We start from the raw sequence: 27,034 nt of genomic DNA on the forward strand, positions 1-27,034 counted from the left end.
TTACTATTTTACTGTTTTCAAACAAATAAATGCAGCCTAAGAGATTTCTTTTGAATGCATTAAAGATCTCACTGACCCTAGTGGCATTTGAATGGTTGTATAAATATCTCATTGTAACGCAGAGGCTTTAAATTGTCAAATTAAACAACAACTTTTCTTTGCGTAGCCTTCGATTAGCAAGCTATCTTACCATATTGCTGCTATGTTTTTGATCAGGCATTGAGGAAGTGAAATACAGAATCTAGCATGACACCAGTGTGAATTTCAATGAGAGATAGTGTTGTTCTAGCTTAGTGGTTCCTCATCCTGGTCCCGGGGCTCTACACACTTTGTATGTCTCCCGTATTTGACACATTCAATTCAGTTCATTAAGCTTTATCCTAAAAACCTGATGATGTGAATTAGGTGTGTTAAATAAGGGAGACATGCCAGGAGCAGGATTAAGAACCACTGTTCTAGCTGGTGAACCGCGAATGAGGATGATGCACTCCATAAAGACTTGAAGATAGTGAAGCTGGTCAACCAAGCATAGTCTTTTTTTGCTGCAGGTAGGGAAATTTAACTGGTTAGGGTTTTTTTTTTTTTTTTTTGATAGGACAGTGGAGAGCAGATAGGAAAGTACTGGGTGGAGAGAGGGGGGCGGGATTAGTGAGCACAGTTGTGCTATATGTCGGCGCACTAACCACTAGGCTATCGGCACAACACTGGTTAAGCTTGTTAAAGGCAGGAGTTTCTCCAAAATTAAAAGTCTGACATCATTTACCTACATTCCATTATGACACGTGTCAAAGCCTTTTTTTTCCTGAATATGTGATTGCATGTGCATATGTGTATCAGAACAACCTGAGGCACATTGTATTTGTTGCTCTGAGCACTATGTAGGGGAAAGTTGAAGCTGCACTCAGTGTTGGGAGGGGGGGCAGAAAGATGAATGACCAACCAGCCTGCTATGAAACATAACCCAGTGTGAGTGTGGCAAGACCCTGGCCTTCATAGACTGTAATTATTAAGCACTCCTACTGTGCCTCTTCTCTGCTCTACATTAAAACTTTAACATGCCAGAGGAGTGAAATCATACATTGTGCTGCTCCATTGTGGATTAAAGGTCAAAGATTAAGTGTGTGGTACATACACTTAATCTTTAATTGAACTTAATTACACTTAATTAAGAAGCCCTTTTAAGTGTACATTAAACACATTTAAAGACTTCAAGGAAGAAAATAAATCACATAATGACTTTGAACTTTAACCCAGTGAAAGTAAAATGTTACAGGGCACAATGCATTCCATAGCACTATAAAATGAGGCTCCATGAATCATGTGCGTACATCATGCAACATACAAGACCGAGCCTAGGCAATCTGTGCACTCTTTGAGACATTTACTGAGGTAGTATAAATCGAAGGAAACAAAATTACAGTCGACATAAATTTAATAACATCTCTGGTTACATAGGTAACCTTGTTCCCAGAGAGGGGAACGAGATGCTACGTCGTTGAAGACAGCGTGACAGAATCTGAAGCATGTGTAGAACTAGTCCAATCTCGATTGGTGTTGCGTTGTGACCAAGCATGTGATGGCGTACATGGAAGCTACAAAGGTAAGCCACGCTTACTAGTGCCTGTCCTGGTGTGAAGCTTGTCCAGGCACACCTCAGAACGAAAGTTTAGGTTATAAAAGTGAAAAAAATGTTTGTGGGGTGCAGGTGGGACTGCAGCATTGCAAACTTCCTGAAGGGAGACTCCAGATGTAAGGGCATTAGAGGATGCTATGCCTTTAATTGAATGCGCCCTTAGTAGCAAAGGCGAAGGCAAACTGCGTGCCTTGTACGCTGTAGAGACTGCCTCAACAATCCACTATAATGGTTTGCTTCGAGACAAAAAGCTGATAACTAGTAGCTGGTCTGTTTTCCTCCAATGAGAACCTTTGTACATAGGCCTCTAGAGCCCTGACAAGGCACATTAAATGTAACCTCTCATAGTCAGCCGACACTTGCGGTGGATGATGGATGGCCTGCAGAACCGTAGGCAGTAGACCAGCAGCCCCATGAGACCTGGATCGGCAAGTGCCTCTGAAACGCTGCTGACTGATGTTTCGCCTCCTGAAACCTCTCAGCGACCAAACTAACAGTGTCATCAAAGAGGGCAGAAGGCAACAGAGGTGCATCAAGAAGGAAAGCTTTATCCTTCTCCTTGTTAACCGAGAGGATCAAACATAGGTGCCTCTCCGTTGCCATTGCTGCCACAGAGCGGCTGATGGCCTGGGTCGTCTCCTTGGTGGCCCGGAGAGCCAGGTATGTGGCTCAACAGAGCTCTTCAATATAGTTGGATCTGAACTATTTGTGTTCAGCCAGGTCTTTAAGCAGATTGGCCTGGTATATCTGCATAATTGCCAAGCATGCACCGGCCCGACCTGCTGCCCACAAGTGAAGATGTAGTTTGGCATGGCGTAGTGGGCCTTCAGGGATGTTGCAACATCGGGTGAGAGATGGGTTGCAAGTGTCTCGTCAACCCACAGCATCATCATTGGGAAAAAAAGGCATGCCCCAACATAGAGGCTGTTTTACATTGTTTTACATACATTTAGATCTGTTTCAAGTTCCATTAGATTACTTTTGCAACATTGAGCATTATAACCAATCGCACACATTTCAGAATCAGAATCAGAATCAGAATGAGCTTTATTGGCCAAGTATGTTTACACATACAAGGAATTTGTTGTAGTGACAGAAGCTCCACAGTGCAACAGAAAGACAGTAACAGGACAGGACACAGGTAATGAAACAAAATAACAGGAAATAGCCAATAACCAATGTACAAAGCAGCAAAAAAAATAAAAAATACACAATATATAATATATAATATAGGCGACTATGTATGTACAGGTGAAGTATGTGCAAATTAGAAATGAGAAAATAAAATAAGTGAGTGTGGTGAATGGATAATGTATTAGTTGTGTGTTCTACGTTTATTTATTGAGTGTTCATGAGATGTATTGACTGAGGGAAGAAACTGTTCCTGTGTCTGGTCGTTCTGGTGCTCAGAGCTCTGTAGCGTCGACCAGATGGTAACAGTTCAAAGAGGTTGTGTGCTGGATGTGAGGGGTCCAGAGTGATTTTACCAGCCCTTTTGCTCACTCTGGATAAGTACAGTTCTTGGAGAGTGGGGAGGGTTGTACCAATGATTCGCTCAGCAGTCCGGACTACCCTCCGTAGTCTTCTGAGGTCAGATTTGGTAGCTGAGCTGAACCAGACAGTTATTGAGGTGCAGAGGATGGATTCAATGATGGCAGAGTAGAACTGTTTCAGTAAGTCCTGTGGCAGGTTGAACTTCCTCAGCTGGCGAAGAAAGTACAGCCTCTGCTGGGCCTTCCTGACAATGGAGTCAATGTGAATATCCCACTTTAGGTCCTCAGAGATGGTGGTGCCCAAGAATCTGAATGACTCCACTGCAGTCACGGTGCTGTTCATGATGGTAAGTGGGGGGAGAGCAGGGGGGTTTCTCCTGAAGTCCACGATCATCTCCACAGTTTTGAGCGTGTTAAGCTCCAGGTTGTTGAGACTGCACCAGACAGCCAGCTCCTTAACCTCCTGTCTGTAAGCAGACTCGTCACCGTCCTGGATGAGGCCGATCAGTGTGGTGTCGTCTGCAAACTTCAGGAGCTTGACAGAGGGGAGACAACACCCGAGGGGGGCAGCCCCGCCGATCGTTCATCCTCAGAGGACGAAAGCCCATCCCCCGATGCCGCGATCGACATCTGATCCTCGGGCGGCGCACCGAATGAAATGACTGTCAATTTCTGTTGAGCTTAAAATTATAATCGCTAATCAGAAATCATACAATATTTTTTTCCATACTATAGAAGTCAGTGGGGAACACCAACTGTTTGGTTATCAAAATTCTTCAAAACATCTTAACATTTTCAAATACATTTACAAATATTAACAAATAATGTTTAAGATTTACTAAAATATTATGTATTATTATGGATAGTATTATCAAAAGTCAATATGTGTAATATATTTAATATTAAATTTAAATTAACTCAAAACAGGACTCTATGCAGGTGGCATCAACCCATCAGTTGATTCAGAAGCTCATGGTCACCATTGTTGTGTTCACAGAAGCAGCATCAATTAAACTCCAACAATTGATTTCAAGTAGCGGTACATGAATAATTACAAAAGGGAGGCACATGTTAAACAAATGCTATAACAGTTGATGTTGACCCATTTCCTTTGTCCTCAACATATAGAGTGGGAATATGTCATTTTGTTCAATGTTTTTCTCACCTCTGACCCACATTTAAGCATGCATGTACCCAGGAACATTCCTCCTAGGCTTGTTTAGTACAGCATAGCTTGTTTTTGATTTCATGGTTCATACATGGAATTGAGTCTGTCAGACTGGCTCCTGGTATCTCAACACGCCAAAGCAAGCTGATTCATGTACAGTACAGCATGTTTTTTTCTTTTTTTAAAGATAAACTGTACTGTTTGCAGCTATTTTATTCTTGAATACTTGTCTGAAGTTGCTTTTGTATGTCCTAACCAAACTTTAGCACTGGATACCATGCAAGCTGATACAGAAATGGCAGAAAATGACCCCGTTTTAAAGGACAGTGGCTCCTTTTTACTTTGATCTGTACTGCTTTGTCTTTGAAAACTTACATACCACAAGAGTTTATTACATTAGTTTGTCCCCTCTGACATATTTCTGAATTTCACAGAAAATTGATTACATCTGTGTGCTGCAGGGCTGTGATTCACCCTTAATGATGCAAATTTACAGTAAACCAGTAAGCTGAGAGGCCCTTGTGCTGTTGTCACACTGGGGAGTTATCACTGTTCAACTTTTATTCTACTATATGTAGTTCCCTATCTGTCGGTCACTACGAGTTATGTCGTGACGACATTAGGGGATTTACTTGGAAGCCCCGACTGCCTCTGATAAGAGAAAACGCCAATGAAATTTGGCTAGTGGATTTTGCATACCTGAGCCACTCCCCGTGCATACGGGTATAAAAGGGCGACAGGTGCATCCACTCATCAGATTTTTGCTTCGGAGTCGAGTGGATGAGAAGTTTGCGATCTCCACAAAGCCTTCTGCCTCAAAAAAAAAAGAGTTTGTTCCTGGGTGGCGTCACGGTGCAGACAGCGGTGTCCCTGCAGCAGCGATTCCCCTGGGCACTTCACCTGAAAGAGCAAATTTCTAAAACACTGGGCGGTTCGCGTCTTTTTAAAGATGCCGTTCCGTCCGTGTTCTCTTGGTTGCGGTCGCTTCCTGTCCTCGGATGACGGTCACGAGCGTTGTCTTCAGTGTCTGGGCATCCAGCACGCTGAAGATGCGTTTGTGGATGAGTCATGCGCCTGTTGTGGGCGTATGAACATGGCAACGCTGCGTTCTCGCCTTTCCTTTCTGAAAGGATTGGCACCCTCTGCCGCCACCCGTCCCGGTCTCTCTGGCTCGAGCAGAGGACCGCCGGCTGGCGCTCTGGGAGATCTGAGGGTGACGGTAAGAGCTTCTCCGCCGGGCACGTCCCCACGGACCTCTTACTCCTCCCGCAGCGCTTGTTCCGTCCGGTTCCCGAGTGATTTCGCTGGTTCGCCTCACGGGGCCGCCAGCATTTCATTCGGTGCGCCGCCCGAGGATCAGATGTCGATCGCGGCATCGGGGGATGGGCTTTCGTCCTCTGAGGATGAACGATCGGCGGGGCTGCCCCCCTCGGGTGTTGTCGCCACTGCCGATCCGGACCCAGAGCTGACGGCCATGCTTGCCCGGGCAGCCGTGAGTATCGGGCTGGAGGTCAACAGACCGCCCAGTCCCGAGCCCTCGCGGCTGGATGATTGGTTCATCGGCGCAAAACGCGACCAGCGGCCGCACTTTGCCCCGGTGCCTTTCTTCCCGGAGGTGCATGAGGAGCTGACGAAGTCGTGGACGGCCCCTTTCACGGCCAGAAGCCGCTCGTCTCCCTCCTCCGTCCTCACTACCCTCGATGGCGGGGCGGCCAGGGGGTACGTGGATATTCCCCAGGTGGAGAGAGCGGTTGCGGTGCACCTGTGCCCGCAAAACGCCGCCACCTGGAGGAATCGTCCGCGTCTCCCGTCCAAAGCCTGTAAGCTGACGGCCGCACTCGCCGCCAAGGCTTACAGCGCTGCGGGCCAGGCCGCCTCTGCCCTGCATGCCATGGCCATCCTGCAAGTTCACCAGGCCAAGGCACTGAAACAAATGCACGAGGGTAGTCCCGACCCGGGGTTGATGCAGGAGCTGCGCACGGCGACTGACTTCGCTCTCCGGGCGACGAAAGTCACGGCGCGGTCCCTCGGGAAGGCGATGTCCACGTTAGTGGTCCAAGAGCGCCATCTCTGGCTCAATCTGGCCGAGATGAAGGACGTCGACAAAGTACGCTTTCTCGACGCCTCCATCTCCCAGACGGGGCTATTTGGCGACACTGTCGAGGGTTTTGCCCAGCAATTCTCGGCAGTACAGAAGCAGACGGAGGCAATTCAGCACATCCTCCCTAAACGGCGGGATGCTCCAGCTGCCACCGCTGGCCCAAGGGCCAGGCCCCAGTCTGCTGGTCGCCGTGGGCGCCCTCCTGCGTCCTCCAGAGCTGCTCCGCCCCGTGCTGAGTCGTCACCTAGGCCGGTGCGTCGAGCCTCTCGCAGGAGTGCGGCGCCCCCTGCGCCTCAGCCGGCCGCCAAGTCCTCCAGGAAGACGACAAAGCGGCCCTGACGCGCACAACCCGGAGATGGAGGAATTTGCTCTTTCCCAGGAGACGACGAGGCTAGCGTCGCTCCTTCCCCCGGAGGAGGGCCGGGTGGAGAATCCTGTGTTTTCTTTTCTTTCTGTTCCGCCACTGGCTCAAGGGCCAGTGGTACCCACATTGTCAAAGAAAGAGCAATTTCCCTCTCCTCCGGGTTCCCAGGTCTGCGGGCTGACAGTGTGCGACGCACTGCCTCCTCACTCTCACCCGAGACCCATATTGCCAGTGGCCAAGAGAGTGCGGTCTGGGGACGCGATGCCTCCCCGCGCACCTCTAGCCAGTCCCCCCGGGGACTCAGGGAGTTTTGTGGGGATGAGTCAGAACGCACCGCCTTCTGTTCCATCCAACCTTACTCCCCCTCGCTGCACCACTGCGGGCACGTCGATTGTGCCTTTGGTGCCACTTGCACGGTATCTGGGGGCGTGGCTTACGCTACCCAGCCCGTCTCGCTGGCTCATTCGCACAGTTCGACTCGGCTATGCGATTCAGTTCGCCAGGCGGCCTCCCAGGTTCAGTGGCATCCTCGAGACTTCGGTGGCAGTCCGAGATGCACCTGTCCTGCGCGAGGAGATTGCTGTCCTTCTGGCAAAGGGTGCAATCGAGCCGGTCCCTCCAGCCGAGATGAGGCAGGGGTTTTACAGCCCCTACTTCATCGTGCCCAAGAAAGGCGGTGGCCTCCGGCCAATCCTGGACCTGCGAGTCTTGAATCGGGCCCTACACAAGCTCCCGTTCAAGATGTTGACACAGAAGCGCATCGTCAAATGCGTGCAGTCCGCGGATTGGTTTGCAGCGATCGACCTGAAGGACGCTTACTTTCATGTCTCGATTCTCCCTCGACACAGGCCGTTCCTACGGTTTGCGTTCGAGGGGCGGGCATGGCAGTACAGGGTCCTCCCCTTCGGGCTCTCCCTGTCTCCCCGTGCCTTCACGAAGGTGGCGGAGGGCGCCCTTGCCCCGTTACGGGAAGTGGGCGTCAGGATCCTCAACTATCTCGACGATTGGCTCATTCTGGCCCGGTCGCGAGAACAGTTGTGTGGTCACAGGGACCTGGTGCTCCGGCACCTCAGCCAGTTGGGGCTTCGGGTCAACTGGGAAAAGAGCAAGCTCTCCCCTGTGCAGAGAATCTCTTTTCTCGGTGTGGAGTTAGACTCCGTGAGTATGACGGCACGTCTCACGGACGAGCGTGCCCAATCAGTGCTGAACTGCCTGAGTTCCTTCAGAGGCAGGACAGTGGTTCCGCTGAAACAGTTTCAGCAGCTCCTGGGGCATATGGCATCCGTAGCCGCAGTCACGCCGCTCGGGTTGCTTCATATGAGACCACTTCAGCACTGGTTACACTCACGGGTCCCGAGATGGGCATGGCGCCGCGGGACACGTCGTGTGACCATCACACAGTCGTGTCGCCGCTCTTTCAGCCCCTGGTCAGACCTTGCTTTCCTACGGGCCGGGGTGCCCTTAGGACAAGTGTCCCGGCATGTTGTTGTCACAACAGATGCCTCCAGCAGGGGCTGGGGCGCTACATGCAACGGGCAGGCAGCCTCGGGGCTCTGGACGGGGCCTCGACTGCTTTGGCACATCAACTGCCTAGAGCTGTTGGCAGTGCATCTGGCCTTAAAGCAGTTCCGGCCACTGCTTCTAGGCCAGCACGTGTTGGTCCGCACGGACAACACTGCGGCTGTTTCGTACATCAACCGGCAGGGGGGTCTACGATCACGCCGCATGTCACAGCTCGCCCGCCATCTCCTCCTCTGGAGTCAGTCACAGCTCAAATCGCTGCGCGCCGTCCACATTCCGGGGGAGCTCAATCGTGCAGCCGACGCGCTCTCACGACAGCTCACGTTCCCCGGAGAATGGCGACTCCATCCCGAGACGATCCGGCTGATTTGGAGTCGATTCGGGGAAGCTCAGGTAGACCTGTTTGCTTCCCGCGAGTCCTCCCACTGCCAGCTGTATTTCTCCCTGACCGAGGCCCCCCTCGGCACGGACGCACTGGCACACAGCTGGCCTCGGGCTCTGCGCAAGTATGCGTTTCCCCCAGTGAGCCTGATCGCACAGACGCTGTGCAAGGTCAGGGAGGACGAGGAGCAGGTCTTGTTGGTTGCGCCATATTGGCCCACCCGGACCTGGTTTCCGGAACTCACCCTCCTCGCGACAGCCCCTCCCTGGCGCATCCCTCTGAGGAAGGACCTTCTTTCTCAGGGGCTCGGCACCATATGGCACCCGCGTCCAGATCTGTGGAACCTCCATGTGTGGCTCCTGGATGGGACGCGGCAGACTTGAGTGGCCTGCCACAGGCTGTGGTGGACACCATCACTCAGGCTAGGGCCCCTTCAACTAGGCAAGCCTATGCACTGAAGTGGAGTCTGTTCGCGGACTGGTGTTCTTCTCGTCGAGAGGACCCCCGAAGATGCACGATTGGAGTGGTGCTTTCTTTCCTGCAAGAGAGGTTGGAGCGCAGGCTGTCGCCCTCCACCTTGAAAGTGTACGTGGCTGCTATTGCGGCCCATCACGATGCAGTGGACGGCCGGTCCCTGGGGAAGCACGATCTCATCGTGAGGTTCCTGAGGGGTGCCAGAAGGTTAAATCCTCCTAGGCCACCCCTGATGCCCTCCTGGGATCTCTCTATTGTCCTGGCTGGACTTCAGAGGGGTCCCTTTGAGCCGCTGGACTCAGTCGAGCTGAAATTCCTGTCGGCCAAGACAGCGCTCCTGACCGCGCTCACTTCCATCAAGAGGGTCGGGGACCTCCAAGCATTTTCGGTAAGCGAAGAGTGCCTTGTGTTTGGGCCGGCCTACTCTCACGTTGTCCTGAGACCCCGGCCTGGATACGTGCCCAAGGTTCCCACCACGCCCTTCCGCGATCAGGTGGTGAACCTGCAAGCACTGCCCTCGGAGGAGGCAGACCCAGCCTTGGCGTTGCTGTGTCCCGTAAGAGCGCTGCGCATATACGTGGACCGCACCCGGAGCTTCAGAAGCTCCGAGCAGCTCTTTGTCTGCCACGGAGGTCAGCAGAAAGGGAAGGCTGTCTCCAAGCAGAGGTTGGCCCACTGGATAGTGGATGCCATCGCCTTGGCGTACCAATCCCAAGGCGAGCCGTGCCCCCTCGGGGTGAGGGCTCACTCCACACGGAGTGTTGCCTCCTCCTATGCGCTGGCGCACGGCGCCTCTTTGGCAGACATCTGTAGAGCTGCGGGCTGGGCGACACCGAACACCTTCGCGAGATTTTACAGTCTCCGCGTTGAGCCAGTCTCTTCCCGTGTGTTGGGTAACAGGTAAGTGGCGGGAAGAGTTGGCCGGTGTCACGCTTGCTGCGCCATTCCCCCTTACTCGGGGATACGAGCGCCTATTCTCTCCTCCAGTTAGTTCCCCGAACGGCGAACCCTGGCGGAGTTCCTCCAGCACCCCCGGCAGTCAGGCTGGGCGGAGCAGTCTGACGCCAGGCCCAGTACCGGTGTTAGCTTGCCCGGGTCTCCGGTCAGCCCCTGTACTCGGCTAGGTGCCCGTGCGGCCTGATTCCCTTCGGGTGATCCCACACGTGTATTCATCCACGGTACGGTTTCCCTCATGGTAAACCCGTGTCTTCCCTTTGACAGAGCTCTGTCAGGCCCTGCTGGCAGCCTTCCTCCCTTCTCCTAGGTAGGATCTGCCCCAGGGTCCAGGCGTATGTAGCACTGCCCCAGGCTTGGGCCAGTCCATACCAGTGTCTCCACACGTTACCTCCCTTCGGGCAGGGTGTGGCCTCCGTAGCGCCCTTCTCCGGAAGGCTCGCTTCCCCGTCGTTACTGCCGGGCTGTAACAACAAACAGGAAAGACTTGAAGCAATCTTTCATAGAAGGTCGAAATCCCTTCCGATTTCTGGGGAAAGGAACAGCGGCTTGGCTATCTCCAGCAGCAATGTACTCAGTGGTCCCTGCGGGCACCAAGGTTAGCGAATTTGCGCTGGGGCGACGGGAAGGTTGCGACCTTCGCATCGCATTTGTCTGTCACGCGCTAGCTTGTCAACATCTGCATGCCACAAGGTCGTGACGGGGTTCAGGTTGTGGCGCTTTCCATAGACCCCTAATGTCGTCACGACATAACTCGTAGTGACCGACAGATAGGGAACGTCTCGGTTACGTACGTAACCCTCGTTCCCTGATGGAGGGAACGGAGACGTTATGTCCCCATGCCACAATCTCGAACCATCGCTGGTTGCCAGGGACACGTTCTCGGCTCCTCAGCGGAAAACCTGATGAGTGGATGCACCTGTCGCCCTTTTATACCCGTATGCACGGGGAGTGGCTCAGGTATGCAAAATCCACTAGCCAAATTTCATTGGCGTTTTCTCTTATCAGAGGCAGTCGGGGCTTCCAAGTAAATCCCCTAATGTCGTCACGACATAACGTCTCCGTTCCCTCCATCAGGGAACGAGGGTTACGTACGTAACCGAGACGTTCTCTGATATAATATTGCATCCAAAGGAACTTCATTTTACATTGTTGTATATTGCTTGTTAATGGAAGTGGAAAGTGGTTTTTGTTCATGGAAGCATCACTGTTGCTATTATACTTATGGTTTGAGATTTTGTGGTGTGTTAATACTTTCCTCATTTACACCTTACACCTAATGGGAAATAGTTGTGAAGAAAAGGGAGATATGTTTTAAAGTGCTCTCCTTGGGGAGAAACCAGTTTCCAAGTATAACCCAGTAAAATAATTCAATAATTTAGTGACCACGAATTTTTGAACAGCAATGTATAATCCATTCACAGACCACCAAAAATGTATTTTTAAGTGATCTGATCACAGTGTGGCCTGGTGTGTGATTACACCTGGCTTGTAATATGGCCAAGTGTGATATGCTTAGTTTAAATACATGTTAATGCCAGGTGTAAACATAGACACATATGGCCAGATTTACTAAACATTGCAAATTAGTGCAAGAGTGCAACTACAGAACAGCGCCGATGGGCGTGAAAATTTCTGTGGGTGATTTACTGACAATGCGCAAATTAAAGAACACAGCCGCAACATCTCATTTCCATAATGACCAACGCAATACCAAGCACAGCGCAAATTAACGTAAGGATATTTTCAGATTCGTATAAATGTGTTCTCCTGGCATTCCAAATAAATTAATACATGTGGAAAATATGCTCTCCCTTCTACCACGCGCTCAGTACTTAGTATCTGCAGAGCAACACCCCTGAACCACCCAGAATTCCTGAATATTCAACCATGTACATTTGTCCTCTGTCTTTCTCTATAGATAAACCTCAGCTCTGCATCCTTACACAACCATCTTAAGAAGCGGAAGGCTCCAGCACCTCCACCCACACCATCGCCCGAACCAGTTATTTCCACTTCTGTGCCTACTGCATCTGTGTGGGCCCCCTGCGTCCCAGTGCCAGTTGAAAGGACCCTGCTGCCAGCTCCCAGAGCCTCAACTCCAGCCGATGATTCTGATCTGAGCCATAGTATTGAGGATTCAGAGCTGGCCAGGTCCATCTGTAGTAGCTCCAGCAGTGATGTAGCTGCGGGATCCAGCAGCAGTAGTCTAGCTGAAGAACCTGTAACACATCAGGTTCATGTGATAGCTGCATACACCACATATACACCAGAACCAGAACCAGAACCTAAACCTAAACCTGAACCTGAACTTAAACCTGAACCTAAACCTGAACACAAGGAAGAAGCAGCGCCTCAGACTCCAAAAGAACCTCCTCAAGAACCAGGTCCAAGTTCACAGGATCAAATGGCAGAAGACCCAGAGATAGAGATGGAGCTAAAAATGGAAGAGATGGAGAATAACCGTAATAGTGGAATAGGTAATGTAACTATATGTTTTTATAGCGAAATCCATTAAATAATGATAGCATTTTTTGTTATAAAATGCAGCACAGTAAACATAAACTAGCCACAGTATTAGACATAACATTTACAACATTGTTATAGCTCTTTATACTGGCAAATTCGCTGTGCTGTGCTGATTTACTGGCATTTTGACAATGAGTTCTTGTTCAACACATGACCTGTAAAGGAAAAATAATGTTAAAATGGCGCCAGAAGCTGTATGTCTAAAAGCTGTTTTACATCAACCCACAATCTCTTTCACTCACTCTCCCTCGCTAAATCAGTTTAATATTGAATCTGGAGTGAGAGAGGGGAGACAACAGGTAAACAAGACCAGTATATCAAGTTTTCATTTTCAGTTCCAAGCCAACTTTATAATGCATCACTGATTTCTAAAAGCATAAAATATCACCCCTCGGCTAAAATGTTCTTGGAAATACACAGTGAACAGTTTCCAATGTACATATAAAGCTCAAAATCCAGTGTGTGTGCTGTACATGTTGGCATGGCAGCCCGGATTTTTCTAACCTTGTGTACTCCTCACACTCAGGTCACATGTGCATTCGTATCAAGTCAGGTCACTTTCATTTTTATAGCGCTTCATATATAATGTGCTTTATAGAGATTGTTTCAAAGCAGCGTCACAGTTTCTTGCACTAATAAGGTGTACCAAAAGTTGGCAAGACTGGCTCAGGCTGTTTTTTCACTGTTGAAAAAGAAATGGAAGAGATGTAAGAACAAAAACAATCCAATTAAGACCATAACAACAATACACGCCTGCGCTGACAAGCATGTTTGTGAGGGGGTTAAGAAATACTCGAAAGAAATAACCTATTTTATCATCATAACTTCTGGATAGCGCAGTTAGTCTGTACACATGCACTAAATGTACATGTAAAAACTTTTTACTTAAAGCTGCAGTCTGTAATTTTTTTTGGTTAAAAATTATCCGAAATCAATATTTGAGCAAGCACATAACTAGCCAGTGTTCAAAACTATCGCCTTACTTTTTCCCGATTCACAACGGTTAGCTTTTAATAATGTTTTCTAATTTGAGAAATTTAAACGAATTTTATACGGTGAAATATACGGTGCAATATATGCAATATACGGTGAAAATTCTTATTTGGGTCATATATTCCAAGACGTAGGCTAGAATCTGTGATTGCGAAGTACAGTAAATATCCACACCGGTGTGGTGACTGACTGACACACATACTCCTCAAAACATTAGATTAGTCCACGCTGGAGCCGTGCCAGAGCACAACCTATGCAAGGAAGGTAATTCTGCAAACAGCTGCAATTGCAGGTTTTCAAACAGAGATGGCGGCAAAGAGGCAAAACTTACAGACTGCAGCTTTAAAATAAATTAAACATTAAATTAAAATAAGTATTAAAAACCTTAAACTTATTTTATTTATCCAAGATGACACTTGCAATTTTCATAGTTTTTTTTTTTTTTTTTGATAAATAAAATCTAAATTTAAGAAAATTATAAAAAAGACAAAAACACAAAATAATACAAAACTTTTGCTTTAAAATGAAAACATACAACAGGAAAATAATAATAATAAATTTCAAAATTTCCAAAATACTAATGAAAAACTACGATAGTATCTCAGTGATACTAAAATAACAGGCAGTGGCACGGCCAAACCATGTTTTTCAGTTTATCATTTCACCTGTTATCTGCTCTTTCCAGAACAAAGAGAGGTTTACACAAAAGTATTATGGTTATTTGGAAAAAATAAACCTTTTCCTGAAACATGATCTTTAAAGTAATTGATTCCACCCTTAATTAGGAAGAGGTTTAATCAAAGATGACAACAGATGATGACACCGCTGTTTTTCATGTGCCTGGAGAGACGTGTCTGCACAAAGGGCACCGTTTCAATACTCTGTCAACTTTTCTGAGCATTTCAATTAATAAGAGATGAAACCCAAAGCCTTGATCTACTCTGCTGGTTTTTTTTTTTTTTTTTTGGATGGTGTGAACTACAGTGAGCAGAGCAGTGTAGAACATTAAATAGATGGTTCTGTCTCTGCATGCTGGGAAAAATAAAACAGAACAAGACAAACACTTTTAACGTTAAAGAACTGTGCTTTTGGAAAACTCTCACCGGGCATTGATCGCATACTTTGATCAAATCTATAAAATTTCAGGTTAAAAGCTAAAAGGAGAATAGAGAGGGTGTGAGACGCCATTTATTGATTTCTCTGTGCTCACTGTCTCCTCTCAGAAGCCGGTTATAGGAATAAGATTTATCTGCACCTGTGAAAGAGACCTGGTGATGAGAAAGCAAGTATAAATATAGAACTGTTCTAAGTCCAGAAGATGATGCAGGATGTAATGTATATGTATCTATATGTAATACATACTGTATCTGTTAGCTGAGGTCTCAGCTTTTCACAGTCCCAAGTTATCTTGTTACATGTTTCATACTGCTCATATTTTATCCACAGTTAGTAATACATATTGGCTGGTCAGGATTCCAATTTTTCATTTTTTGACATTCATACCGTCATAAATTTGCATATTCATGAGGTTAATAACATCGATTGGGCGGTAACAACACTCAACAGCCATTTTAATGATGACTTTTCTATCTGTGGAAAAATCAACATGAACTTTTCTCTTTCATCCATGTACTGTAGGTATTTCACCTTTTACCAGTACTGCAGATATTGCAAAAAATAAACAAAAAAACAAAGAATATACATAATCTATACATACTTCCTAAAAGATTTAGGACATAATTAAGGAGTCAGCACTAAAAACTAAACAAAAATCTTTTAACAAAGTAGATTCATGTAATTCATGTCTACTTCCATTTCCCTTTCACTCATAGCAGTTTTGTTTTTTTATCTTTACTTGTAAAAATCTTTATTATAGTTGATAGCTTTGATTTAGATAACAGGAGGGGAGTAGTAAATTTGTACTTGTTTTAAATCTTTCCTGCACATAGATTACAATTTATATGAATTTACTGTTAGGAAAATGACCCTCTAATCTAAAAATGAAAGCCTCCAAACTGTGGCCTTGGTACAAGCAATTCTATACAAGCAATACAAGCAACACAGCTTCATGACTGAGCTCATAAATCACCAAAATTTAGATGATTTAGTGATTTTTATTTAAATGATAGAAAGCTTGCAGATGTTGAATGTTGACACTATTCTCTCATACTTGACAAACATTTTCTTTTCTTTCTTTCTTTTGGCTCTTAGCTACCATTTGCCAACAACAGGGAAATTAATATATATATAATGGTGACACATGGTATTCATGGTATTTATCCTGCTTTGGCTTTATCGTAAACTCATTGTGCATCATGGCAGTGTGAGTGGACACATATCCTGCAGTAACTGAATGGAGATTTTCTTCTGTTAGCTGCTGAACTGCCATTACTGAGGCTGATATAATACTTACTGAACTCCTCTCAAAACACTCCACATGTATTATTTCTCTTTAAACATCAGCTAGCTTCAAGGTAACCTCCACAGGAGCGGGACAAGATGCCACACCAGTACTGATGTAACACCACTCATGTTGTTTCTACTCTTCAGTTTATTCCAGTACATCCAGATGATTCATAAGCTGACTACCTCAGTCTCTGCCGTTGTGCTTTGTCTATAGCATTTATAATACATACAGTGCATTACAAAACCCTTACCCTAATCTCCGAACATTCACATTTTGTTCCTTAAAAAAGCTGAAGCTGATTGATTACTTAAATGGGACGTTGTTCGCAGTAGTATTCAATCCCCAAACCCTGCTCAATGTGTTTACATGTACTTTGAACATTCAATTTTAGTTTGAATAAAACATTAATTTTTGATTTTAAATATAACAAACAATTTAGTCTGAACGAAATCATATCAGTCCATATTTTGTGAAGTTGGACTAACAGACCTATCGATTGTAGCTCTGCTTTGTCCAGCATGTATACATGTTGTAACGGTGGTTGTCCCAAAATACAACATAAGTTAAAAATGCACACAAAAAAATTGTGCTGTCGAACGATTAATCGTGATTAATCGCATCCAAAATAAAAGATCCTCTTCAGGAACTCGAGCTTCATCCGGTAAGATGCTTTGGGGAACGTCTCCAGCATGAGCGGCTCGCTCTGAATATTGTGTGTAATTAGTCCAATGATGGGCAAGACGTCACGGGTGGGGTGGCGCAATGACCAGCTGTTATAAAAGCATGTGTGATGCAGCCGGCATCAGCTTTTTGTCATTCAGCAAAACCGCTCAATGTGTGTTGTCCAAACTTTCTGTTTTGTGAGTCTTATTTGGTGTTGTCTGTCCTGCCACTTTATAAGCTCCACATAGGTCGACTTTATCTTTTTGCATACGAAAAGAGAAAGCAGTATGTCAAAAATATATTTAGTCGATCGCTGTAAGAAAGCTAGCGAGAGCAGCTCACGTTTCAGATCGTGTGTTCCTTCCTGCGGACGCTACATGGTCCCAGGTGATACATATGATCTGTGCGTGGTCTGTTGGAGAGCGGAGCACGCACGGTCGACTCTGCTCCCAGAAGGCTCTTTTTGACGCTGAAGGAGCTTTCACCGGCGTTTCCCGCGGTGCTTGTCCCGCTGCTGCCGAGGCAGAGCGGCGTCAGCGCTCGTGGGGATCACAAGTGGATCTGTTGGAGGGAATGGAGATGGGCGAGTCCCTATCTCCTTCCCCACCCATCATATTCGGCGGCCGTTCTCTGGCGGAAGCCTGCTCAACGGTTACTTCTCCCCGGGGAATGGACTCGGCTTCTCTTATCTTCTTCTGAGGAGGGTGAGTGCGAGAGTGCCGAGGATCCGCCCCCTGTGTCGCCCCAGTATGAGAAGCTGTTGGAGGTGATGACTCGTGCTGTGGCCAAACTAAACATCAGTTGGCCGGCCGAGGAGCAAGCTGAGCCGCAGACAAGCAGGCTGGATGAACGCTTTTTGTGAGTGAAGCGATCACCTCCAACACGGAGCCTGCCGTTCTTCCCCGATCTCCACACCGAGATGTCGAGATCATGGGCAAGACCTTTTTCGGCCCGCACCTTCATACCCACCTCAGATTATTATGGTAATGTGGTGGGGTTGGACGCTCGTGGTTACAGAGCGATGCCTCGGGTAGAATAGACGCTTACTAGCTATCTGTCCCCCATTGCGGCATCGTCTCTGAAGGCTCCGTCCTTGCCCTCCAAGCCGCTACGAACAATTTCAGCGCTTGTGGGCAAGGGGTACACGGCAGCGGGTCAGGCTGGTGCATGTATGCACACCATGTCGGTGTTACAGGCATACCAGGCTGACTTGCTGAAAGAGATGGATGAGCGTGAGTCCATGAGCTCCGATGACATCACGGAGCTCAGGAGAATCGCTGATTTGACTCTCCGCGCCACCAAGGAGACCGCCCATGCTATTGGGCGGTCTATGGCAGCCATGGTGGCAACAGAGAGGCATCTCTGGTTGACCCTGTCTGACATTAAAGATAAAGACAGGGTCTTTCTATTGGACGCCCCGCTTGCGCCTCTGGGTCTGTTCGGCGACGCCGTCGAGTCCGTCATCGACAGACACCGGGAGGCTTGTAGACAAGCGGGGGCGTTCCAGCAGTTCTTGCCTCGTTGCCCTCCAGCTCAGACAGCTGCTGGACAGGAGCAGCCCCAACCACGTGCCAGCTCCTTGTACAGGGAAGCACAGAGACAGAGCTCCTCCGAGTTGGGACCGAAGTGGCAAGCGGCCTGCGGGTCGTGCTTCAGGCCAAGAAGGCTTCGAAGTCGCCCAGGACTTATGAGGGTAGCCCCCGCTGGAGGGGAACGGTTTTCACTGCGGTTCCCGGTGCCCGTTCCTCGTCAGTGCCCTCAGGAGGTCGGTCTGCCAACCCTGGTGCTCCAGCGAGCATACATCTCAGTTTCTTCCGCCCGGAAGCGCGGGACTGAGATGCTCGCTACCCCTTCGGGGGTCTCTAGAGCAGCTTGTTCGGCCGTCCCATGCTAGCTGCTCTGATACACCAGAGGCCAGTCTCGAGAGACTGATTCCCTTAATAGACCATTTGGCAGCATGGAAACTACTGCCAAATGTGTCACGATGGGTCCTGCAGACCGTAGAGAGAAGCTACAGAATCCAGTTTGGTTCTCCACCGCCTCGATTCAACGGGGTTATTCCCACTCTGGTGGGCCCCCGAGCAGGCTCTGGTAATGGAACAAGGAGTAGACACTCTGTTGAGGAAGGAGGCCATCGAGGTTGTCCCTCTCCACGTAAGGGAGTCCGGGTTCTACAGCCGGTACTTCATAGTTCCAAAGAAGGATGGGGTTGCGTCACAATCGATCTAAAGGACGCATACTTCCATGTCTTCATCCTTCCCACTCACAGGAAGTTCCTGAGGTTTGCTTTTGGGGCCGAAGCTTACCAGTATCGGGTTCTTCCGTTTGGCCTAGCACTCTCACCCCGCACTTTCACGAAGTGTGTGGATGCTGCGTTAGCTCCATTGCGGCTACAAGGCATCCGCATACTCAATTACATCGACGATTGGTTGATTTTAGCTCAATCAGAGCAGATGGTGGTTCGGCATTGAGATGTCGTTTTTGCCCACATGAAAGTGCTGGGGTTAAGACTGAACGCCAAGAAAAGTGTGCTTTCTCCGGCTTAGAAAACCACTTATCTGGGCATGGTGTGGGATTCGCTCACGATGCAGGCTCGTATCACACATCTGATCCAGGGAATGGATGCTTCACCCAGAGTGTTTCACCAGGCTCAGGTGGACCACTTCGCTACTCAGGAGACAGCACAATGTCCCTGTAACAAAGTTCGTAGATTCGGGAAGAAGGAGGCGGGAACCGGCAAACATTTAAAGATTTAATAATCAAAATAAACAAACGTAAAAGTACAGCGGCAGCCCCTCACGGACGACTGCCACACACAAAACACAAAATAAAATCCAGGCCTGGTCCTCTCTCGTCTTCCACTGTCGTCACTCCTCCTTTTATCCTTCCGGAGCTCCTCCGTGGGACTCGAGAACGGTGAGTGTCGCAGGTGTCGCTCATTATCATTAACTCCACCGGCCTCGCTCCGTTCCCACGGCTCTTGGCCCCGCCCCACTCACCACATACCCCCATCGCCCCTCGCAGGCCGGGGGGTACCCTCGAGACTGCGCTCTACTCCCCCCCCTCCTTCCTGGGGAGGACCCGTCAGGGCGGCCGCGGCGTACCTGGGGGTACGGACAGACGAGGCGAGAGAAAAGGAGACGGAAGGATGAGGAGTGACAGAGACGAGAGAGGGGAGAGAGAAAAAAAAATAAAAAATTCGGTCCGGTTCCCGGACACACTGCTGGTTGGTCCTCAACCAGCTGAGAGGCTCTCACTCGCGGTGCCATGCGACGGTACTGGACCTCTTTGGTGGACGGCTCGACGCTCCGCCTCCTGGCGGACGGCGATGGCTCCTCCGGTCGAGGGCAGCCGGCAGCGAGTCCCCCATTCCCTGCTCCTCCCCAACATGGCGGATGGCAGCAGGCTACGGCCACTCGGCGAATGGCGCCGACTCCTCCGCTCCCTCTCGGACGGCAGCCCCCCTCCTCGACCCAGGAGCACGGCAGCGAGTCTTCCGTCCCACCTGATGTTCCCTCGCTCCAGCACCACTGTCGCCTCGGGCAGCCAGCGGCCGTCCCCGCTACTCCCTGCTGCCCGATCTCCTCAGCACCGCGATCCCCCTCAGCAGCGAGGGCTCTCTGACAGCGTGTCCCTCCTTCCTCCCGGGTTTCGGCACCAATGTAACAAAGTTCGTAGATTCGGGAGGAAGGAGGCGGGAACCGGCAAACATTTAAAGATTTAATAATCAAAATAAACAAACGTAAAAGTACAGCGGCAGCCCCTCACGGACGACTGCCGCACACAAAACACAAAATAATATCCAGGCCTGGTCCTCTCTCGTCTTCCACTGTCGTCACTCCTCCTTTTATCCTTCCGGAGCTCCTCCGTGGGACTCGAGACCGGTGAGTGTCGCAGGTGTCGCTCATTATCATTAACTCCACCGGCCTCGCTCCGTTCCCACGGCTCTCGGCCCCGCCCCACTCACCACAGTCCCCTCTGGTACTCTCTAGTTCATCCAGCTCCATTGGGGCTGGATGCTATGGTACAGACATGGCCAAGGCTTCGTCTGTACGCCTTTACCCCTATCGCTCTGCTCCCGGGAGTTCTGGCGAGAGTGCGCCTGGACAAGGTCAGTCTACTTCTGGTAGCACCGTTCTGGCCGGGCCGAGTATGGTTCTTGGACCTGATTTCTCTCCTCGACGGCTCTCCATTGGAGATTCCCGTCAGGAGGGATCTCCTATCACAGGCAGGGGTCTTTCACTCCCGCCCGGAGTTATGGAAGCTGTGGGTGTGGCCTCTGAGGGGGCGCAGCTCATAGCTTCCGGTCTCTCAACCGAGGTTGTTGAGACCATACTCCAATCCAGAGCTCCCTCAACGAGGAAACTGTATGTCCTGAAGTGGAAACTTTTCACTTCATGGCACAGAGACCGCCAGCTCGACCCAGTCAACTGCCCGATTGGTAAAGTTCTGGAGTTCCTGCAGGCCCGTTTCTCCGCAGGGTTGAGCCACCTCCACCTTGAAGGTTTATATGGCGGCCTACCACGCCTCTCTTGGTGGGCAGTCAGTGGGCAGAAACCCCCTGGTTACACATCTGAGGCCTCCAGTACGGTCCCATGTTCCACCTTGGGACCTGGCGGTGGTGCTCAAAGCACTCTTTAGGCCTACCTTCGAGCCTATTGAGGAGATTTCTGATCACCGTCTCACTCTAAAGACTACCTTTCTGTTGGTGATATCTTCTCTAAGGAGAGTGGGGGATCTTCAGGCCCTCTCAGTGGCCCCTACTCATTTGGACTTTGCGCCCGGCATGGCCAAAGCCTTTCTATACCCTAGAACAGGGTATGTTCCGAAGGTCCCCTCCTCAGCACCACAGCCACTACTGCAGGCTTTCTGTCCTCCTCCCTTTCGGGAGCCTGCCCAGCAAAAGCACAATTGTATATGTCCAGTGCGAGCACTGGACACATATGAAGGGGAAAGGGAAGGGAAGTGGTGTGTGGCCAAGTATGGTGACCCATACTCGGAATTTGTGCTCTGCATTTAACCCATCCAAGGGTACACACAGTAGTAAACATACTACTGGTAGTGAGCAGTGGGCTTGGAACTTGGACTTGGAAGTCTGGCAGCGTGGGCATCTCATTCCCCAAAGCGTCTGACCGGACGCAGCTCGAGTTCCTGAAGAGGAACGCCTCAGGTTACGTATGTAACCCTGTTTCCTTGAAGGAACGAGACGTCTCGGTGCCACACTTCCTGCATCCCTGCCAGCATTTTGCTTCATTCCTTGAAGCTGATGCCGGCTGCATCACACGTGCTTTTATACCAGCTGGTCATTACATCACCCCGCCCGTGATGTCTCGCCCATCATTGGACTGATTACACACGGTATTCAGAGCCGCTCATGCTGGAGACGTTCCCCAAAGCGTCTTACCGGATGTAGCATCTCGTTTCTTCAAGGAACCAGGGTTACATACGTAATCTGAGGCGTTTTTGTTTACATAAATGTAGCTCACATGTAAACTTACTTATTGTAATTTGTGGTAATTCTTTTGGGGGTACATATTGGATTGTTTAGGTGTAATTTTGTAATTTATCTTTGGTATTCTCTTTTATTCAGCACAGTCTTCAGAAGAACCACAGATTCTTATTTGGATGAAAATTGTGGCTTTGACTTGGCCATTTCATTTTTAGGACTGGGCCATTCACCTTTATGTCCTTCAGTCCCTCCAGTGATAATTTAATTTTTTGTTTGGGATCATAGTCGTAGCGATGAACTTTCTACAAAGTCATTCATCTATTTAACAACACGTCCACTCGCTGATGATGAAATCAAGCTACAATATGATGTGGTCACTGCCATACTTTACTGTTTGCTGTATGGCCAGTGATCAACTATATGTCCTCTTCTTCCTGTTTGCACATAGACTATTGGGCATTTACCTTTATGCAACATAGGATCTCAATGCTTAAGCAAACCGCATGTTTTATTTTTAATTTTTCTACCCTTCGGGTGCTAAGGCCATTGTTTCAGATTGCTAGTTCGCGTTTTGGTAGCCTATCTGTCCACTGCGGCTGCCATACTGAGATTAGATATGCAAACGCCCCTTATCCAATGACAGAGATGCACATTTTGAAAGACAAGACAGTTAACTTAGCCTATAGGATGTATTTTGAATGTCCGGTAGTCCTCAAATAACATTTTAGTCCCGTCTCGTCTCGTTAACGAAGACGTGGCATAAATTTCGTCATAGTTTTTATCATCAGATATTAGTTTTAGCTCGTCAACGTCTCGTCTTAGTCACAGAAAAAAGGTTCGTTGATGAATATTTTTTGTCGCTGTCTTCATCGTCAAAATTAACACTGAATCATACTCATTGTATTATGAACATACACAGGTGTTAAGCATCACTTTCTAGAAAAACCAAGAGGAAGCCCATTGCATGAGTTGTCCCAGGTGTCCTCCACCTCTTTCCCTTCTATTAAGGAGGACTCCCAAGATGCCTTATACAATTTCATAGAGACCACCCCTCAGTGTAGGTCTCATAATTTCAACTTCAAAGCTCTCTAGATAATCCCTGTCTCTTTATGTCTGGTGTTATATATATTAAAGGGGTAGTTCTCCCAAAAATGAAAATTCTGTCATTAATTACTCACCCTCATGTCGTTCCAAACCTGTAAAACCTTTGTTCATTTTCAGAACACAAATTAAGATATTTTTGATGAATTCTGAGAACTCTCTGATGCCTTCCATAGACAGCAAGATATATAAGATATAAACAAATATCTTAATTTGTGTTCTGAAGATGAACGAAGGTCTTATGGGGGTGAGTAATTAATGACAGAATTTACATTTTTGAGTGAAATATCCTTTTAAGTTCTTCTCCTCCAGATCTGCTGCCTGAATGTAGTCCCATACTTGTTTTCTCCTTTTAGCTTGGATCCTCCTTTCGATTTTTAAGCTTCTCAATCTGTGTTTATGTTTAAAGATATCCCTGTCCTCAGAAGTTCTCAACTATGTGTGTGTGCACATAGTAATCAGCAAAGACTGATATGTGACTCATTTCCCATAAGTTCTTGGTTCACACTGTCCTCACTATGACAGGTTCAGAAGAAAAGAGTTATTCCAACACATATAATTTCCCATTTTCTCTGCCTGATGAGAGACTGATGTGATGGCAAACCACTTCATATAGCTTGTGATGTAAGAAGTCATATTAAAAAAGATTGGACTTCTGTTTGGATACAAATTAGTCATTCACTGGATAGGTTTGCCATATTTTTACAAATATTTGGCATAGCTAAATAATTTGGAATGCTTTTCTACAGAGTTCTACTGACACACTGGCAGTTGATGGGCTCTCTGTGGCCAACACTTGGTGTTACATTCTCTTCAGTTTTTTCTTAGATGAAGAAAAGCAAAAATGCAGTACCTGTAGTGCACCTGTTATTGCAGAAGTATGTAATTGTAATGTAATTACATGTAATTAAAAAATTTACTAAATATTATTGTGTAGCCATTTGCTTTGTATATTAAATAATATGCTTGGCATATCACATAGTGTAAACAAAAAATCCAGTGCATTAACACATTCTAGAAATGGATTAACATAAAATAGTCCTTACATTCTCCTGATTTTTACAGAAAAATATTGTGGCATTTCATGTCAGTTAATGCAGCAAATGTTTGTGTTCAGCGTTGACTAAAACGTACCTGTTGTGTATGTGCAGCATTCCTTTAGCCAAGAACACACTCCAGCTAAAAATATTTGTCACTCCTACTTAATCCCATTTAGACAGGTAATTTTCAGGAGTGACAGCCACATTCATATAAAATCAGCATAATGTGCACAGAATTTACCTGAACTGCTGGCTTTTAGTTAATCACAGTGACATCTCGGCTCTTTTGTAAAAAAAGAAATACACATTAGCACACTGTTGAAAAGAGTAATGTACTGTAATGTACTTCAAAAGAAGTGCAAACTCAGTATAATGTTTTAGACACTTTACTGCATTTCTATAAGTTTTATATTGAAACTTGTAAATTTGTATGCATTGTGTTGTAAAGTTGTAATTCGGTAAATTTTAAATACAGTAACTTTAAATGTAATATTGAATCAACACACTAGTTAAAATTAACTTCAATAACTTTACATGTGTTTTAGTATGTTAGTCAGCACATTAAAGTGTCTTTCTTTAGAACACAACACAGGATTATAAAACATTGGTTAAATGTACATTAAAATAAAACTTTTAATTGGCATTATAACAAAGCACACTTTTTAAAATGCAGGATCTGTTTTAGTAGTAATTGTCAGACAATAATATGTCTGAATGTGAAATATCCATGTTTCTGTTTTATAGCAAATTCAAAATGTTGAGGTTAATACTTTGCCATTGATTGCAATTTTTGGAACGATAATTTAGCTGATTCACTCCTACATATAAATGTGGTTGTCACTCCTAAACCTTGTACGTGTTCTTCATGTGGCTGGTCTTTTTTTCTTGTGTATGTATCCGTTTATGTATGGGAGTGGATTGTGCACACATTTGAGGTTTGACTATTATCATTTTATAAAAGTAATACACCTCTCATAGTGATATTAAAACAATTACACACCAAATATTGCATTATAATCAACCAATATTTGCTTCTCCCTCTGTCTTTTTCCTCTGCAGTCTATTGCTGTGCACCTGTCTCCCTGCGCTCTGGACGCCGGTGAACTGACGTCCATCCTTTCTCCACCTTTTCCTCCTTGCTTCTCCACCTTTTCCTCCACTTGCTTCTGTCTCCCACACTGTTCTCGTTACTCACCCTATGCTTCGTTTCCAAAAGCTTAAAGCAAGCCAAGAACTTTTATATTTCTATGTAAATATACGCCGTTTTCTATTGCATTTGATTATCTTGAGAAGTCAGATGAAGGAATGGAACCATACAGCATGGTCAGAGTTACGTAGGCATCAGTCCCTGGAGCTCTGCTCTTTATTTACATATGTTTAAGGAGCTTAAACTGATGTTTGGAAATGGTTTGAGGGATATTAAAGCACGTGATGTAATGTTGACAAGTCAATGACAGTTTCCAAACCTCATGCACACAGGTTTTGTTTTAGGCTGTTGCATGGTGGTTTCTCTAGAAGGGAAAAGTATGTGCTGTTTTGTTTAAAACAACATAACATATACCACCATGTTTATAATTGTATTTATAGGTAGGAAAACCACAGATTTATGAAGGGAAACAAGAACACAATCAAGAAAGAATGTCTTTGTTTACACTCAGCTTTTAATAAGCATGAATGAAGTGCTAAATGCTGTTTTAATTAATGTATTTGCCTCCAAGAGCAAGCTCAAACTTTTTCAGATTTTGGCTTTAAGAGTCTGTGTGACTTAATCTTATTAAATGATTTGAGGAGATGTGTCTGCCCTAAAGTTTTTTTTTGTTTTTTTTAATTCAGATTACAATAAGCATTTCTTGTGATTTCAGCTGTGAGGTGATTACACTTACAGTAGAGGTTGTTATCCCATTTCATACAGGATTATTTAGGAGGTTTATAGCATTACATGATAGCATACTATGCATCATTTGTGAAGATTAATAGGGGGCTGCTTTAACTCAGTAAGTGAAGTAATTCCATATACAGTAAAGAAACTATGGATAGATATATCTCCAGGGGGTATGAAAAATGACATACGGGGTAATGACATTGCACTTTTTTGGCCAGCTCTATTATTTATTCAAAATACTGAATTTGGGTATGTCATTTATGTCTCTATGCTAAAATAGATTAAAATAATTTTGATATTTTGTGGGCAAGCTTAAAATGTAAGGGTAATACAACTGTCCTTCATATCGAAGAATCCCCTTTAAAAGAATAGATTCTTGAGAAGTAAATTGTTTGGCATACTATTTTATTATTTTTACTTAGGAGAAAAAAATACAGTAAAGAGGTTTTGTTAAAATATTAACATCTGAAACCCTTTGGCTCACAAATCAAAGTTCTTCAACCAAGTTGGCTGATAGGTATCATAGGTATTAATGAATCACTGCTCATTAGCTGATTAAAAAAAAAAGTCTTATGAACTTAATGCTCATTCTGAATTTTGTAGATTTTTAAGAATTATTATTTTTTTTTAACAGTGTGGTCACTGCGAGTCTTCACGGCTTGACATTACATAACTACAGTTTATAATAAGCCACTACTTACCACTATGTGCTATTAATTTCTTAGGAATTTTTAATAAAGTGCTACTTATGGCTCCTGTTGCAAGAATGCATCCAATGTCAGATTGTGTGGGAAATATACCAAAGATTGAGTTCAGAGGAACACCACTATTGTGCAATGATTTGTCACCTGGGAAGATCTACTTGTGTGGTTTGCCACAA

General features: G+C 46.6%; 1 protein-coding gene across 6 annotated transcripts in view; it reads left to right on the forward strand.

The window, feature by feature from the left end:
* LOC306887879 (protein cordon-bleu-like) overlaps window positions 1-27,034 on the forward strand; it is a 95,069-nt gene that overhangs the window by 56,286 nt on the left and 11,749 nt on the right. For all 6 annotated transcript variants that reach the window (XM_079445883.1, XM_079445884.1, XM_079445886.1 and 3 more), the window contains one exon: window positions 12,012-12,570. In XM_079445883.1, the coding sequence (XP_079302009.1) occupies window positions 12,012-12,570 (559 nt within the window). The remainder of the gene's footprint in view (window positions 1-12,011; window positions 12,571-27,034) is intronic.

This window comes from Barbus barbus, assembly GCF_936440315.1.
Source record: "Barbus barbus genome assembly, chromosome: 21".
Taxonomy (NCBI): Eukaryota; Metazoa; Chordata; class Actinopteri; order Cypriniformes; family Cyprinidae; genus Barbus; species Barbus barbus.